Here is a 17,601-nt window from a genome sequence, read left to right on the forward strand (position 1 = left end):
CCCTTCCTTCCTTCCTTCCTTCCTTCCTTCCTTCCTTCCTTCCTTCCTTCTCTTTTTTCTTTTCTTTCTTGTCAGGGTTTCCCTCTGTTGCCCAGGCTGGAGTGCAGTGGCTCTATCCTAGCCCACTGCAGCCTCCAACTCCTGGGCTGAAGCATTCCTCCTGCCTCAGCCTCTTCCAGTAGCTGGGACTTCAGGCATAAGCCACCATACCCAGCTAATTTTTGAATATTTTGTAAAATCAGGGTCTCACCATGTTACCAAGGCTGATCTTGAACTCCTGGCCTCAAGTGATTCTCCTACCTTGGCCCTCCAAAATGCTGGGATTATAGGTATAAGCCACCATGCCTGGCCCACTTTTAGCACTGTTCTAAGTGCTCTGCGTATATGAACTTATTAATAAATATGTATCACCCCCATATACAGATGGGGAAACTAAGGCACAAAGAGGCTAAAGAATGTGTCCAAATAACAGCGATAGTAATTAATGAGGCCAGATTTTGGACCTGGGGAGTTTAACTTAAAAGTCTGTGTGTTCTTAACTCTTAGATAAGACTACATTAACTCCTTTGAGTAATGGGTGTTCACAGTTAAGCAAAAGCAAACAATGATGTGAAGAGTTGAAAGTGTAATCACTCTTAATTCTTTGGCAAACTTTCATCAGTGTACTCTGTTCATGCATGCGACATATTTTAAGACAATACTGTTTTAAAACTTTTTAAATAGTTTTAATATTGAACTTTCTGTATCAATATAATCTCCTACACCATTCTGCGTATCTGCATCATTTTCTGACCCTTCCTTAGTTTATTAAAGATAACTATTTGTTTTCTGTCTTCCTTTTATTATAATAATTGGTGCAGAAAACATTCTTGCGCATGGATTTCTGCTCATTTATGTAAGTGAATCTACGGCATAAAAGCCCGGAAGTGGAACTGCTGGCTCAAAGGTATGTGTGTTCTATGTTTTAATAGAAACCGCCAAATCCCGCTTCACAAAGATGGCTGCAATTTATGCTTCTGACCTCACTTTCTGTTCCTAATTACCTCTACAGCCTCTATTAGGGAATTCTTTATAATAACCAGAGACCTAAATTGAACCAATAAGTCCCAGAAATGTGAGCCTGTGTACTTATCAATAATTGATGTCTCTCCTATCAGTTTCACTGTGAAAAATAAAATTTTTTGTTATCCAGACCTACAGTTGTGTTAAAGCAGCCATCTTACTATAGTTGTAACAGTTGGTACTGAAGGTTCTTTTTTTTTTTTTTGAGACAGGGTCTTGTTTTGTCACCCAGGCTGGAGTGCAATGGCAGGATCTCGGCTCACTGCAACCTCCACTTCCCAGGCACCCACCATCACACCTGGCTAGTTTTTTGTATTTTTAGTAGAGACAGGGTTTCACCATGTTGGTCAGGCTGGTCTCAAACTCCTGACCTCAGGTGATCCACCCACCTCGGCCTCCGAAAGTGCTGGGATCACAGGCGTGAGCCACCGCACCTGGCCTTGAAAGTTTTTATAGTCACAGAAAGGTTCATTTAAATGATGTTTATAACGAATGTTAAAACAAGAAACATTTTTTTTTAACCACAAATTCACTATTTATGCAAAACCTCTTCAAGCTGTTGTCAAAACAAGCTGAAATGGGGGTAAGATGCTTTTCTGGGGGAGTTCCAGGTTCTAATTAACTATGACCCTTGCCCACTAGAGGTCGTTCTTCGTGAATAACTTTTCCCTAGGCAGTTGGCATCCTGTGAAAGACAACATCCTTATTCCTATGGCATTTCGGTCACATTTTTAGAAGGACACATATTTCTTATGAACTAAGCTATATTTGTACTAGGAAGCTGCCCAGTGTCTAAGTTTCACTTTGACTTTTAAACTCAAAACGGACCACAAATTTTTTGTTGTTCCAATAAAACTTTATTTACAAATATAGACAGTGGGCCAGATTTGGCTTGAAGTCTGTCAATCCCTAGGTTAGCAGACAAATTTTTTAAACAAGAAAAATAGAGTTGATGCAGCCTTTCTCTGCAAGGGGACACAGCCTGGGAAATAGAGGTCTGGTCCCCAGAATACAAAGGATACAAATGAAGAGATGCATAGGGCCAGGTATGGGGCCAGGGGCATGGAGCTTCCACGCCCTCACTGGGCACGCCAGTCTCCAGGGGCCTCCATGTGTTCAGCTATCCGGAAGCTCCCAGACCACAAATTTTGACATACAGCAGCTTTACTTTCACTGCTGGCCTGTGTCCACCTAGATGTCTGGGGGACTTTTGTTACTTCTTGATCTCTTTCCCTTCCTTGATGTTGGAGATCCACTTATGAACATCTTTATTAAATTTCTGTTTTCTTCTCTCTGTCTCTCATTCTGACACTGACATTCTGACAAAAGCAAAAAACACTGGCTTCCTGCTTTTTGATTTTAGGAAAGATTCCAGGAACACACCTGGGAAATACTTTTAAAGGAGGCAGTTTCAGCAAGGAGAGTGGTAGGAAAGATAAAACCTCTTTGCATCCTAATCTTTCTGGTTTGCTTGTGCGTTATCTTTGCAGATAGCATAATTTTCACTAGGATGCTGTGTAATCATGAAGCTAATGAAATTTAAGCTTCAAGACCCTCACTTGTGTAAATCCTTTCTAAGGCCCTGTACCAAGCTTTGTTTTCATAGATTTTTATTTTTCTTAAAGTCATGACCCTCTAAAACTAGTCCATCTCTCGTTTCAGGACTTTGGAATCAGGTGGGTGTTTAGACCTGTGTGAACTTGGGGAAGTTCCCCCTAGGCCTTAATTTTCTTGTCTGTAAATAGTATCTTTTATCTTGGATTTCTTGAGAAGTCAGAAAACATGTCATTTGCTTTTCCCAATTCCCTGAACATATTAGGGGACTTCATGATGGAAAGAACCCAGAGAGAAAAGGACAAATCCATATTTGGGTTGAATTTCTTGGGGCTTTTGTAGGGAGATGTCCAGGAAGCAAGAGGACACTCTGGACAAGAGATCAAAAGGGGATGAGGAGCAGACATGTTGGGTGAGGCCAGTGCCCAGGCAGTTACCGAAGCCAGAGTTGGGTGAGGGAAGTATCTGTGTGGCAGGAAGGAAGAAGTGGGAGTTTAAGCCCAGCACAGTGTCCAGGCTGAGGCCTGAACTTCAGAAGTTCACATTTCATTTCTTGCGGGTAATTTATAAATCTTGCACCCCATTCCTCCGGACTTATTCATTCAGGACCCTGTTCTCTTTGATCCTACTGTCCTAAGAGTGACCACCATTCGGAGTCCGTTTAAAATTAATTATTGCAACACCTAGAGTAGTCACTTGAGGGCAGCACTGCGCAAGGGTTATTCAACCAACATCGTTCATTTAACAGATACTTATTGAGGACATGTCGTGTGCTAAGCAAAGTTGTAACTAGGGTCAAGGAAAGCTTTCCTGAGGAAGTGACCCTCGACCCATGTAGCAGGATGGGGTGGAATTAAATAGGGAAGAGGTGTTCCAGGTAAAGGTAGCAGCATGTGCTAAAGGCTCTGTGATGGCAGAAAGCCTGGGAGTGGGGGAAGAAGGGATAGTGCGATGGTAGTTGGAAAAGTGAGTGGGATGTGGAGGCAGATCGGGGTTAGAGCTCAGTTTCTAGAGCCTATTAACTTTTTCTAAGCGGTTACTACATGTCAGGCCCTTTCCTATAACTTATTTCAAGGAAAGTGGTAGTAGTCCCATTTTGCAAAGGCACAGAGGTGTGGCTACCACCAGTCTTTCTTCAAGGCACCTCTCCTTCCCAGAGCATCCTTGTCTCCACTGGACACTAAGTCCTACCTTTCCTTCAACACATGGGTCAATTGTGTCTTCAAGTCGAATATCTTACTGATCTTTTTGTGCATACATCCTGTCCCGGTGACTGGGCAGTTCTCCCTAAGCCAGAGGTTCTACTGATACTGTGTGTCCTCAGCATCTAGCCCAGAGATGAGCACTAGGGGGTGCTCTGTTCCAGTCGGTTCCTGTCTGGAAGTAGGCCCATGACACGGCGATGTGGCTGATCAAATGACATGGTGATGTAGTAGATCTTGGCTCCACTTCACCCCTCCCTGAATCCATGCATTTGGTCACGAGACTTCACAGACTTTACAGACAGAGTATACTTCCCAGGCCCTCAAATCTGGGTTTGGTCTTGTGACTTGCTTTGCCAATGCAGTGTGGCAGGAGTGATGGTGTGCCAGATGCAAGCAATATGTATATTTATTAACTGGACTTTCTCCTATACTTTTGCTCTATTTAGTCTCATTTTTAAGGAGATAAAATATGAATTATATTTTAAATATTTTTATTGCATACAATAGCTCAAATTCATTTATTTTTATCTGCTGTCTTACTTTCCATTATATGAATAAATTCCATTCTAGTTATTCATTTCCCTATTGATGGGATTTAGGTTGTTTGAAGGTTTTGTTTTTGTTTTTGTTTTTACTAATAAAGAAACAAAATGGAAAATATTTCTGTGCTTGCCTCTTGTGTACCTAAGTGAGACTTTCTCATGGGTATATACTAGGAAGTCATGGGATACTCACATCTTCAAATTTACTAAAATATTCCTAAATTGCTTTTCAAAGACCTTGAACCAATCTTTTCTCCCACCATTAGTAAAGAAGAATTCTCATTTCTCCACATTTGGCATCACCTGGTGTTGCCATACTAACTTGTGTAGGTTTTTGCCAATCTGATAGGTCTGAAATGGTATCTGGTTGATATTTTAATGTTCATTTCCCTGATTTCCAAAGATGTTGAGCTTCTTTCCTTGTGTTCATTGGCCTTCCAATGAACTCCTGTGAGTTGACTGTGCATATCCTCTATTTTCCTTTTCTTCTTCCTTTTTTTTTTGCTCTTGAAAGTCTGTCTTTACATGACTTAATATTTTATATTCTATATCATGTATATCTGTATATTATATAAAGATAATATATTAAAGACTACAATATAGTATATGCAATACATTTAAAATACATATTATTTGTATATTTGGTTGCTTATATGCACTGCAAAGATCTTCCAGTATTTATAACAATTTTATTGAGATATAGTTCATATATCATGCAGTTCAACCATTGAAAGTGTACAATGGGTTTTTGTTACAATTTTAGAACATTTTCACAAGCTTAAAAAAAAAAACCCTCACCTTTTGGCTATCACTTCCCTATTCCCCCATCCCCAACCCTAAGCAACCACCAACCTACCTTCTGTCTCTATAAATTTGCCTATTCTGGACATATAAATGGAATCATATAATATGTGGTCTATTGTGACTGACTTCTTTCATGTCACCTCATTTCTCAAGGTTTATCCATGTTGTAGTATGTATCAGAACTCCATTCCTCTTTATGACAAAATAACATTTCATCATAGGGATATGCTACATTTTGTTTTCCCATTCATCAGTTGAAGTAATGTTTACTGAAAAATGTAACTGAAATTCAAAACTGTTTTTAATAGCATCTGATTTCTACTCATCTGATCTGGTTGCTTACCCCTGACCTCTCCTCACACACACAAAAAGTTTGTTTTTGTTTTTTTGTTTTTTTTTTACTATGATGATCAAAAAGTTTCTGACTGGCTTTGAACTTTACTTCACTGGCGAGAATCCTCCATTCCAATCTCCATAAAGAGGTAGGCCTGGGGACCCTTGTTATCCTGTCTGGCCTGGGATCAAGAGCATCAGCATCACCTGAAGCTCGTTAGAAATGCCGACTCTCCAGTCTCCCAGACCTGTCTGGATTAGACTCTGAACTTGAAGGAGATCCCCAGGTGAGTCCTGTGCCCATTTGCTTTGACAAGCTCTGCCCTGGACCACTCTTTCTTACCCAGGTCCGTGTTGAAATCACCTGGAAGCCTTTGAGAACAATGCCAAGGACCTGCCCACCTTTCTGAGATTCTGATTTCACTGCCCTAGAGTGGGTACCAGACTTAGAGTGTCTCCAGAGCTCCCAGGGGATCCCACTGAACAGCCAGACCTGATGCAGATCTCTTTGAGGAGCAATCCCAACTTTTTTCTGTAAACCACTGTCATTTAGGGATGTTTAGTCTACATGATTTAAGCCACCAAATTTGCAGTTCTGTTAAGCAAAACTCACTGGTTCTCGGTGAAGCAGCTGCAGGCCCCTTTTTAAAGGGACTGGAGTATGACGGCCAGTTCCACCTTATGAGAGGGTGTTCAAAGTTCTGTTGACAAAGACGGTTTGTGTTTCTAAGAAAACACAGCTGAAGCCCTGTGAAAGGTAGGTTGCCAAGGATGTGATCGTTTTTCTTGGTTCATTTTCAGTTCCCTGTTTACAAATTTGCCTACAAATTTGGAATGGCTACTACTTTAAGCAGCGTTTACCCAAAAATGACTTCTTCTTTACTCCTGCCAACAGAGTAAATACAATAAGAACCGACATCTTGGGTAGACATCAGGATGTCTCTTTTTAAACAAACCCCATCCTGATCTTATCTTTGCTAAGGAAGCTGTGGCAGCAACAAGCTGTCAAATCAATTTCCCTCCCTTCTCATCCCTCCGAGGATTTCCTTCAATGCATGTGTTTCTGTTCCCCGTCATGTCACTGGGCTCACACAGCAGTCACCACAGTAACCATCTCACGGATGGGGTGGGGAGTTCAGTATCCACCCTTCGTATCCACAAAAGGCTTTGCCACCTTACTGGGGGGTTGTCTATGTTTCCTTGTCATTGACAACCCTGCCCCATTTCTGTTCCAGATAGTGGCACAGTAATGCTCCAGATGGAGGCCACTTTTCTTGGAGTTAAAGGAAACAGGAGAGGGATGTGTGGTGTTTGCGCCATGCATCCTGCCATTATCCAACTCACAGATACGTGTGTGCGTCCTCTGGACTTTCTGGCTGTGGTCTTTTCAGCCACCTCAGAGATTGTGTCGCCTTGGCTTACCGAAGGGAGTGACCACACGAGAATCAAAGGCCCCGGGGTTCCTGAAATCCACACCAGGCAGGGCACATACAGGTGTCAAATCGCTTCTTGGGTTCTCTCCAAAAGCAGCTAAATGACTACGCTGTTAACTTGATCTATTTCTCTCATACTGGGCCAGCGAACCCTGCTTTATTTTCCAGATACCTAGTGCTAATTCTCCTGTATTTGTGACACGTTACTAATTCCAAATCTGGGCTATTTTTCTACTACTTGAGGCAGATTCCTTAGAGGTTTTTAATCTGATAAAGAGTTCTCAAACCTGGGCAATCCAAGGTGTGAGTCTCAGTTTGAGAGAGGACAGAACTCCTTTGACCTAGCAAGTCAGAGATCTTTCCTGGGTGGTGAGTTCTGTGCCCACAGAAGCAAGCATGGGGCTTGCTTAGCAGTACAATACCTTGGGCCTGCCATGGACAATTACTTCTGGTTTTGTTCTTCAATAAAGACTTTTGCTTCATTTTCTGGTACACTGCCTTTCTGATCACATTACAGGTCTGCACCTGCGTGTCTGTGCACATGTGTGTGTCCTTTGTAAATAACAGCCTGTTCTTTTCTTTCAGCCAGTCCTTGCCTGCTCCCCTGCCCTGGCTTTTTTATTTTTTAAACTGGTTTCATTCTTTTAAATCAGAACTCCAATAAACAATTGAGTAACCTAGCCTGAGGTCCCTGCCTCCTGGAGGTGGGAGTATGCACACAATGCTTATTGGCAATTTCCACAGAAGTGTGTTGAGCCACTTGCAATGCGATTTATTTTTCCTCCAGAACAACTGATCACAACTTCTGAGACATCTCTGATGTCCTCTGCAAACTCCAGCATGCATGTTCCTGCATGTGCTCTATTGACAAGGATTTGATGCGAACATCGTTTCTTTCAACTTTAGTACGTGTATCTGCAGAAGAATCTGTGTTCTTGTTGGTTCACAAAGCTGACTTCTTCGTTGGTTTCTATGACAGCTTTCTGAAACAACAGGCTGGGGTGTGTGTGTGTGTGTGTGTGTAGAGGAGGAGAGAGAGAGAGAAACAGTGCCCCATGGGTTGATTTCATTTGATCATTATGCCTAGGTTTGCAAGTCTGTCTGTCACTCCACTGCGTCCCGGTACTATCATGCCTCTCTTCTACTCCCTTTTCTTTTCTTTTCTTTTCTTTTTTTTTTTTTTTTTGAGACAGAGTCTCACTCTGTCGCCCAGGCTGGAGTGCAATGGCGTGATCTCGGCTGCTCACTGCAACCTCCACCTCCTGGGTTCAAGTTATTCTCGTGCCTCAGCCTCCCAAGTAGCTGGGATTACAGGTGTGTGCCACCACACCCAGCTAACTTTTTGTGTATTTTTAGCAGAGATGGGGTTTCGCCATGTTGGTTAGGCTGGTCTGGAACTCCTGACCTCAGGTGATCTGCCCACCTCAGCATCCCAAAGTTTTGGGATTATAGGTGTAAGCCACTGTGCCCAACCTTCTCCCTTTTCTTTTTCTGCCCCCTCTTGCTTATTTTCTTCATTCCTAACCAACACATCCAGTTTCATCCACTTCAACACAGAACATTATATGTGATTCTAAATTAATTGAACTTAAGAAGTTTTACTGTTCTGTTATTAAACATCAGCAGAATAGAATGATTTCTTTTTCTTCTTAAAGAAAGAAAAAGGGTGGTAATTAAAATGCTTTCTTTTTCCTCAAGTTTTTTGGATGCCATATATATGGTTTTGATGTCAAAATTTCAATCACCCTATATGATCCCGTTTTTTTTTCAGTTTGTATTAAACCAAGAGCATTTTCCCGTAGTATTAAATATCCTTGGGAAATATACTTAACCAGGTATAAGTTGATGGCATTTTTAGTGTTTCGTTTTAATTTGGGGATACACAATCTAATATATCCATTGGTCTTGTTGTAGCCATCTTTGAAAACTAGAATCTCCTCCACTGCTAAGAAAAAGAGGATTTATTATAAAAATACAAAAGACTAGAATTAGGAAAACCCTGGAATGGACCAGTTGCTCTGTCTCTGACCTCTGCATGTCTGCTTTGCCCTCTCTCTACTCAGTTTCTCTTGGTCTTGTTTGGTTTCCCTCAGCCTCTGCTCCTCCCCAGCACATTGGCCTTTGACCCACTATGGCCTCTCCAGCCTTTCTCAAGCTTCCCCGAATGTGTTAGTTCAAATTCCGGAGAGAGGCTCTGACTGGCTCATCTCATATGTCTCAGCAACACTTGGTCCAATCAAATGGAGGGGCTGGCACAGGCTGGGAGTAAAGGGAAAGAGGAGCTGGGCGGCTCTCAGATCACCCTGCACTGGTTCTCACACCTGGCTGCATATTCGGATCACCCACGCAGCTTTAAAAACAGACCCACGGCCTTGGTCCCACCCTCAGAGATTCTGATTCAATTGATCTGGGGTTAGAGACTAAGCATGTGTGTTGTTTTAGATGCGTGGTACCCATGCTTCTCCCGAAACCAGGGAACTTTGCTGCTGGCTGTGATGACCGGGGAATAGCCGGCAGGTGTGGACAGCAAGCTAGCCCAGGGATATCATTTATCAGACAGGGAAAGAAAAACAGGCTTTTCTTGCTTTTTAGCATGTGTTGTTGCTTTTGTTGTTTTTTTCACAAATCTCAAAGAAATTGTGAACTCGAAGAGACCTTAGAGACAATCTAATGCAACACATTCATTTCCAGGTATGGAATAGGGCAACCAATTCATCCTGGTTTAGCTGGGACTGCCCCAACTTTAGCATTGGAAGTACTGCCACATCCCAGGGAAATCCCTCAGTCCCAGGCAAACCAAAAAGGCTGTACCTTATATAGAAACTCCAACCCATTAGCAGTCACTCCTTGTCCTCCCTGCCCCCAGCTGCTGGCAACCATTTATCTACTTTCTGTCTGTATGTATTTGCATATTCTGGGCAGTTCATGTAACTGGAATCCCACAATATGTGGCCTTTTGTTTCTGGCTTATTTCACTTAGCATGTTTTTAAGGTTCATTCATGAAGTAGCAGGTGCACATACTTCATTTCTCTTTATGGCTAAATAACACTCCCTTATATGGCTTTACCACATTCATCTGTTGATGGACATTTAGGTCATTTCCACTTTTGGGCTATTATGAATAATAGCTCCTGTGAACATGTGTATGCAGGTTTTTGTGTGGACATGTCTTTAGTTTTCTTGGGTATACACCTAAGAGTGGGATTGCTGGGTCATATGATAACTCTATGTTTAACATTTTGAAGACCTGCCAGACTTTATTAAAGTGTCTCTATCATTTTATGTTTGTACCAGCACAAATATGAAGATTCTAATTCCTCCATAGCCTCACTAGCACCCGTTATTATCTACCTTTTGATTCTACCCATCCTAGTAAGTGTGAAGTAGTATGTCATTGTGGTTTTGATTTGTGTTTCCCTGATGATTAATAATGTTTAACATCTTTTCATGTGCTTATTGGCCATTTGTGTATCTTCTTAAAGAAATGTGTATTCAGATCCTTTGCTCATTTTAAAACTGGGTTATTTATCTTTATATTACTGAATTGTAAGAGTTCTTATCTATTCTAGATACAAGCCCCTTGTCAGATACATGATTTACAAATATTTTCTTCCTTTCAGTGGTTTTCTTTTTTTTTTTTTTTTTTTTTGAGACGGAGTCTCGCTCTGTCCCCCAGGCTAGAGTGCAGTGGCGCGATCTTGGCTCACTGCAAGCTCCGCCTCCCGGGTTCATGCCATTCTCCTGCCTCAGCCTCCCGAGTAGCTGGGACTACAGGCACCCTCCACCGCGCCTGGCTAATTTTTTGTATTTTTAGTAGAGACGGGGTTTCACCGTGGTCTCGATCTCCTGACCTTGTGATCCGCCCGCCTCAGCCTCCCAAAGTGCTGGGATTACAGGCGTGAGCCACCGCGCCTGGCCTTTCAGTGGTTTTCTTTTTCATTTTCTGGAAGATGTCCTTGAAGCATAATAGTTTTTAATTTTGATGAAGTCCCATTTATCTATTTTTTCTTTTGTTGCTTGTGCTGTTGGTGTTATAGCTAAGAAACCATTACCTAATCCAAGATCATGAAGATTTAAGCCTGTGCATTCTTTTAAGAGTTTTATAGTTTAGCTCTCACATTTATGTAGGTCTTTGCTCCACTTCGATGAAGTTTTGTACATGGCATGAAGTGGGAGTTCAATTTCGTTCTTTTGCATATGGCTATCCAGTTGTTTCACCACCATTTTTGAAGAAACTTCCTTCTCCACTGAATGGTCTTGGCACCCTTTTAGAAGACAAGTTGACCATAGATGTATAAATTTCTGTCAGGACTCTCACTTCTATTCCATTGACCTATATATCTATCCTTACACCAGTACCATACTGTCTGGACTACTACAGATTTGTAGTAAGTTGTGAAATAGAGGAATATAAGTCCTCCAACTTAATTCTTCCTTTTTAAGATGATTGTGGTTATTCTGGATACCTTGAATTTCCATATGATTTTTCTTTTTAGTGTTTCTCATTACTGTTGGATTTATTTTATTATTTAATTAATTAATTTTAATTGACAAAAATAGTATATATTTATCACGTGCAACATGTTTTGAAATATGTATACATTATAAAATGGCTAAATTGAGCTAATTAACAAATCCATATGATTTTCAAGATCAGTTTGTCGATTTCTACAAAAAAATCCAGGTGAGATTTTGATAAGGACCGCATCGAAACTATAGATCACTCCAGGGCATATTCCCATCTGAACAATGTTAAGTCTTTCAGTCCATGGACATGGGATGTCTTTTCATCTGTGTAGGTCTTCATTGATTTCTTTCAGCAGTGTTTCGTAATTTGAGTGTACTAGTCTTATACTTCTTATGTTAAACTTATTCCCAAGTAGGTAACTCTTTTTGATACTATTATAAATGGAAATGGAATTTTTAGATTAATTTCATTTGATGATTGTTTACTTCCAGCATATAGAAATACAATTGATTTTTGTATATTGATTTTACCTCCTTGCTGAACTTGTTTATTAGTTCTAGTAATTTTTAGTGGATACTTCGTAATTTCATATATACAAGACCTATGTCTGCCAATAGATAACATATAGTTTCTTTCTTCCTTTCAAATCTAGATGCTTTTTATCTTACTTTCTTTCCTAATTAATTTGTCAGTTAGTTGAATGTTGAGTAGAAGTGGCGAGCACAGACATTCTTATCTTGTTCCTGATTTTAGGAAAAAGGCATTTGTCTTCCACCATTATGTATGATATTACCTATGAGCTTTCTTTTTGTAGATGCCCTTTATCAGGTTTAAGAAATTCCCTTCTAGTCCTGGTTAGTTGAATGTTTTTGTCATGAATGTATGTTCAATTTTGTCAAATGCTTTTCCTGTGTCTACTGAGATGACCATGTGGCTTTTGTCCTTTTTTCTATTCATGTGGTATATTACATGATTTATCTTCATATATTGCCAACCTTGTATTCCTGGCATAAATCCCACTTGGCCAGGGGGTGTAATTCTTCTATTTCACTGGTATTTTGTTAAAGGTTTTTGACTACATTTATAAGGGATATTGATCTAGAGTTTTCCTTTATTGAGTTGTCTCGGGTATCAGGGATAATACTGGCATCATGGAATCAGTTGGGAAATGTTCCCTCCTTTTCTACTTTTTGAAAGAGTTTGTGAAAATAATGGTATTCATTCTTTTTCAAATGTTTGATAGAATTCACCGAGTGAAGCCATCTGAGTCTGGGGCTTTCTTTGTGAGTAGTTATTTGATTACTAATTCAATCTCTTTACTTGCTGTAATTCTCTACATAGCATTCATCTTGAATGCTTACACAATACTGTGTCAGGTCCAGTGCTAGTTCTTAAATTTCTTTTGGGAGGTTTGGACACTAAGAAGAGGGAAAGGGGCTACATTTGTTCATTCATGTGGGTGTTCTTTCAAACCATGTATTGAGTACCCCTGGCTGTGTTCTGTGCTCAGCCCTGAAGCTACTAAGACAAAAAAGACAGCCACAGGAACTACCCTTAGGACGAAGGAGTGAACCAGCTGATTTCAGATCAGAGTCTGGGTGGCCACCTGCTGAGTGTGAGAGGAGACCCAGCAGTACTCACTGGTGTTGGAGTCGCTCTTAGCTCCAAACAAACGATGATGCCTCAGAGTCCTCTGGCACTTTGTAGGTTATAAAGTGCTTTCACTTATAAAATCTCATCACAGTTGATCCTTAGAGGCAATTCAGCAAAGTTCATTATTCCTCTTTGCAAAAGATGGAAAACCAATGTTCAGAGAAGGTCAGTATGAATTCAAACTTTTAGGCAGTGCTTCTCCTGTACTAGCCCCATGTAAGGCCCTAGGAGATAAAGATATGACAAGGTTCTTGCCTTCAAGGAGCTGTCAGTCTGAGACAGAAAGAAAGAGACAGGAAGTCAGAGAGACATAACCGTCTATGATGGTCATCTCACAGGGTGAAATGGAGGCAGAGAGGAGGGGGTTCAGAAATGGTTTCACCATGAATGTGACCCTTAAAATGTGGCTGGGAGCAACCTGGACATTACACCAGGAAATAACAAAAGTCATTCAGAACTGGGATGACTATATGTCCTAATTTCCCCAGGATAATACGTTTGCTTCTGTTGTCACAGTTTAAGTATCAGTAGCACCCTTTTTTCCTCTCAAAATACATGTTTGATATATGCATGCTTTCAAAGTATTTTCCTAAAAAACTGTTGTAATTATGAAGAAAAAAACAGTAACTTTACCGTAGAGAAATCTGGCAGATGCTTAATCCAGTAACGAAGATTAATATCTTCACAGATGGTACCGATGGACATCATGTGCCTCCTGTTGAGATGTGCTGAGAGCTTTCCGTGCCACCCAGAGAGGGGTCCACACGGCATTGTTCTGGATTCCAGTCGTAACTTAAAGGGAAACTTTCACAATATCCGGAGCCCTTGATGTCCTACAAATGAAGGAGGAGGATGTCCTTAAGTTCCTTGCAGCAGGAACCCACTTAGGTGGCTCTAATCTTGACTTCCAGATGGAACAGTACATCTACAAGAGGAAAAGTGATGGCATCTACATCCTAAATCTGAAGAGGACCTGGGAGAAGCTTCTGCTGGCAGCTCGTGCCATTGTTGACATTGAAAACCCTGCTGATGTCAGTGTCATATCCTCCAGGAATACTGGCCAGAGGACCGTGCTGACGTTTGCTGCTGCCGCTGGAACCACTCCGATTGCTGGCTGCTTGACCCCTGGAACCTTCACCAACCAGATCCAGGCAGCTTTCCGGGAGCCACAGCTTCTTGTGGTTACCGACCCCAGGGCTGACCACCAGCCTCTCACGGAGACATCTTATGTTAACCTACCTACCATTGCTCTGTGTGACACAGATTCTCCTCTGCACTATGTGGACATTCCCATCCCATGTAACAACAAGGGCACTCACTCAGTGGGTCTGATGTGGTGGACGCTGGCTCGGGAAGTTCTGCGCGTGCATGGCACCATTTCCCGCGAACACCCGTGGGAGGTCATTCCTGATCTCTACTTCTACAGAGATCCTGAAGAGATTGAAAAAGAAGAGCAGGCTGCTACTGAAAAGGCTGCGACCAACAAGGAATTTCAGGGTGAATGGACTGCTCCAGCTCCTGAGGTCACTGCTACTCAGCCTGAGGTTGTAGACTGGTCTGAAGGTGTGCAGGTGCCCTCTGTGCCTATTGGGCAGTTCCCTACTGAAGACTGGAGCGCTCAGCCTGCCACGGAAGACTGGTCTGCAGCTCCCACTGCTCAGGCCACTGAATGGGTAGGAGCAACCACTGAATGGTCTTAAGCTGTTCTTGCACAGGCTCTTAAGGAACATGGAAATAAGGTTGATGGAAAATAAACATCAGTTTCTTTAAAAAAAAAAAAAAAAAGTGCTGAGAAGGGCCGGGCACGGTGGCTCACGTCCATAATCCCAGCACTTTGGGAGGCCGAGGCGGGCAGATCACATGAGGTCAGGAGTTCGAGCCAGCCTGGCTAACATAGTAAAACCCCGTCTCTACTAAAAATACAAAATTAGCTGGCCGTGGTGGCAGGTGCCTGTTATCCCAGCTACTCAGGAGGTTGAAGCAGGAGAATTGCTTGAACCCAGGAGGTGGAGGTTGCAGTGAGCCGGGATCACATCACTGCACTCCAGCCTGGGCAACAGAGTGAGACTCTGTCTCAAAAAAAAAAAAAAAAAGAAAAGAAAAAAATGTGCCAAGAAGGACACAACAGCACTTTTGTGATATTGTTGCCAGAAAAATATAAACCGCATCTAGTCACTAAGAAATATCAGACAAACCCCAACTAAGGGACATTCCACACAACAATTGAGCCACAAAACATATCAAGGTCATGAGAGACAAGAAAGACTGAGGAACCATTCTAGATTAAAGGACACTAAAGAGAAATGACAACTAAATGCAACACATGGTACAAGATTATATCCTGAATGGAAAAAAAGTACATCAGCAGGCCGTGTGAAACCTGAAGACTGGAGATTAGATAATGGCACTGCTATCCATGTAGAATGTCCTTAGGTTTAGGAAGTACACATAGAAGTAATTAGGGTTTTTTCAAAGTGCCACAGTTTGGATGATAAATGGTGATGCAGTGGTCTCCCTTTCCAGAATCCAGTGAGAACCCAGCCCTCTCCACTCCCAGGCTGTGGACCTGTCACCGTCAGCCACCTCAGATGGCCGCTCAACTGCTCACCACTGAGGGCATTCAGATGAGCCAGCGGCTGGTGTGCCCCGGGACACACAGGACCCCTTGTCAGCACCATGCCAACCTGTCCGCCCATGAGGTGTCTCTGTTCCTCCGGCACCTTAATTCCCTAATAAGGTCTCAGCCAAGTGAAACCAGCACTCAGCTTTTCCCGGCAGTCAGAAGTAAGAGTCTCAAACAAAGGAAAAAAAACAAACAGGAGAAAAGTTGGCCTTTTTGTGGTCATTTCCACTTTCTTGTTGGGTGGGCCGAAGCCTTCTCAGACCTGATGCTCTGAATATGTCCTACGTGGTCTGTAGGCTAAATGGCTACTGGAGAAACTGTGTTTTTCTTCCAACTACATCCTTGCACCTGATTTACGGGTCTCTTAAAATCAGGTAATCCTCTAGGGCCAGAATACGAGATGCCGACATCTTGGGCAAGCTAATAATTTGGCATTCCCTTAAACTGATGTTCCTTAAATATTTGTTAATGGGGAGCAGAAAGAACTGATTTTCTGTTCATACATAGGCAGTTTGACTCACTGAATATACCTCTGCTGGCCGGAGCAGAGTCAGTGGACTACAAATAATGGGCAAAAAATATTTCCCCTGGATCTGAAGTCCTAATTCTTTCTCCAGCTTTTCTCTTCTTTTCTTGTTCTTCTTTTTCTTTCTTTCTCTTTCTTCTTTTTTCTTTCTTTCTTTTTCTTTCTTCCTTCCTACCTTCTTTTTTTTTTTTTTTTTTCCAGAGACAGTCTTGCTCTGTTGCCCAGGCTGATCTTGAACTCCTGGCATTAAGCCACCCTCCCACTTGAGCCTCCCGTGTAGCTGGGACTACAAATGCATGCTAGTTTTCTGTGGAATTTTCTGAACCGGGCAAATATTTTTAACATCAGTTACGGAATTAAGTTCTTTTATGATTCAGTTTATCACTTACTATCATCTCTGCCTGCGCTGTGCCTCATTTTTATATGTATTTTATTTTATTGGATTTTCCCCCTTCATCTCTGTTCTGTGTTTCTTTTTTTCTTTTTCTATTTTTTTTTAAGAAAGGGTCTCACTCTGTCACCCAGGCTGGAGTGCAGTGGTGCAGTCTTGGCTCACTGCAACCTCTGCCTCCAGGATTCCCAAGTACCTGAGATTACAGGTGCACACCACCATGCCTGGCTAATTTTTGTACTTTTAATAGAGACGAATTTTCGCCATGTTGGTCATGCTGGTCTTCAACTCCTGGCCTCAGGTGATCCGCCCACCTCAATCTCCCAAAGTGCTGGGATTACAGGTGTGAGCCACCGCACCCGGTCTCTGTCCTGCATTTCTGTTCCACCCTTCTCCCAACAGCACTCATTATAATGTGTAGTATTTCCTTAGCTATGACCCTACCTTTGAAAAATACAGAGCACAACTTAGTATATGTATGCATTTTAAGTGCATATAAATGTAATCCAATTTTAGCTACATCGGGATGATCTGGAGAAAACACAGATTCCTGGACCAGAGACTCTGATTCAGCAGGTCTGCACGGGGCCTGAGAGTTAACATTTGTAACAGGTTGCCTGGGGATTCTGAGGCTGTGGACAGTGAACCACACATCAGGCTGCACAATTCTAGATCTCCCTCTACTATAAAATAAATAAAAAATAAAAGAAATAAAGTGATAATAATACAAAGTATTATCATTCAACATCATGTTTTCAAAGTCTGTCTATATTATTGACATACCTTTAGTTCATTGCTTCCATCTGGTCCAAGTGTCTGCCTCTCTTCAACAGTGTACTTTCCTACCCCCTGGTGAGGGACACCTTAGGGTGCCTGCAACTCCTCTATCCCACAGGATGCTGCAGTGAATGTTGTTTTCCAGGTGTCCTCATGTACCTAGGAATGAGATTTTCTGGGACATATATCCAGGAGAGGAGAATACTGGGCTCTCAGGTACATATTTGCA

At 41.9% G+C, this 17,601-nt stretch overlaps 1 protein-coding gene across 1 annotated transcript; it reads left to right on the forward strand.

Annotated features, from left to right (window-relative positions):
* The first annotated feature begins 13,894 nt into the window (after window positions 1–13,894).
* On the forward strand, window positions 13,895–14,834 carry LOC105525780 (40S ribosomal protein SA-like). Its single transcript, XM_011961539.1, has one exon. The coding sequence runs from the start codon at window positions 13,895–13,897 to the stop codon at window positions 14,753–14,755; it is 861 nt and encodes a 286-aa protein (XP_011816929.1). The 3' UTR covers window positions 14,756–14,834.
* The last annotated feature ends 2,767 nt before the right edge of the window (window positions 14,835–17,601 follow it).

The sequence above is a fragment of the Colobus angolensis genome, unplaced genomic scaffold, assembly GCF_000951035.1.
Source record: "Colobus angolensis palliatus isolate OR3802 unplaced genomic scaffold, Cang.pa_1.0 Scaffold56, whole genome shotgun sequence".
In the NCBI taxonomy this organism is placed as follows: Eukaryota; Metazoa; Chordata; class Mammalia; order Primates; family Cercopithecidae; genus Colobus; species Colobus angolensis.

Coding starts and splice junctions, on each gene's coding strand:
- LOC105525780 (XM_011961539.1), top strand. CDS start 13,895: ATGAAGGAGGAGGATGTCCTTAAGTTCCTTGCAGCAGGAACCCACTTA.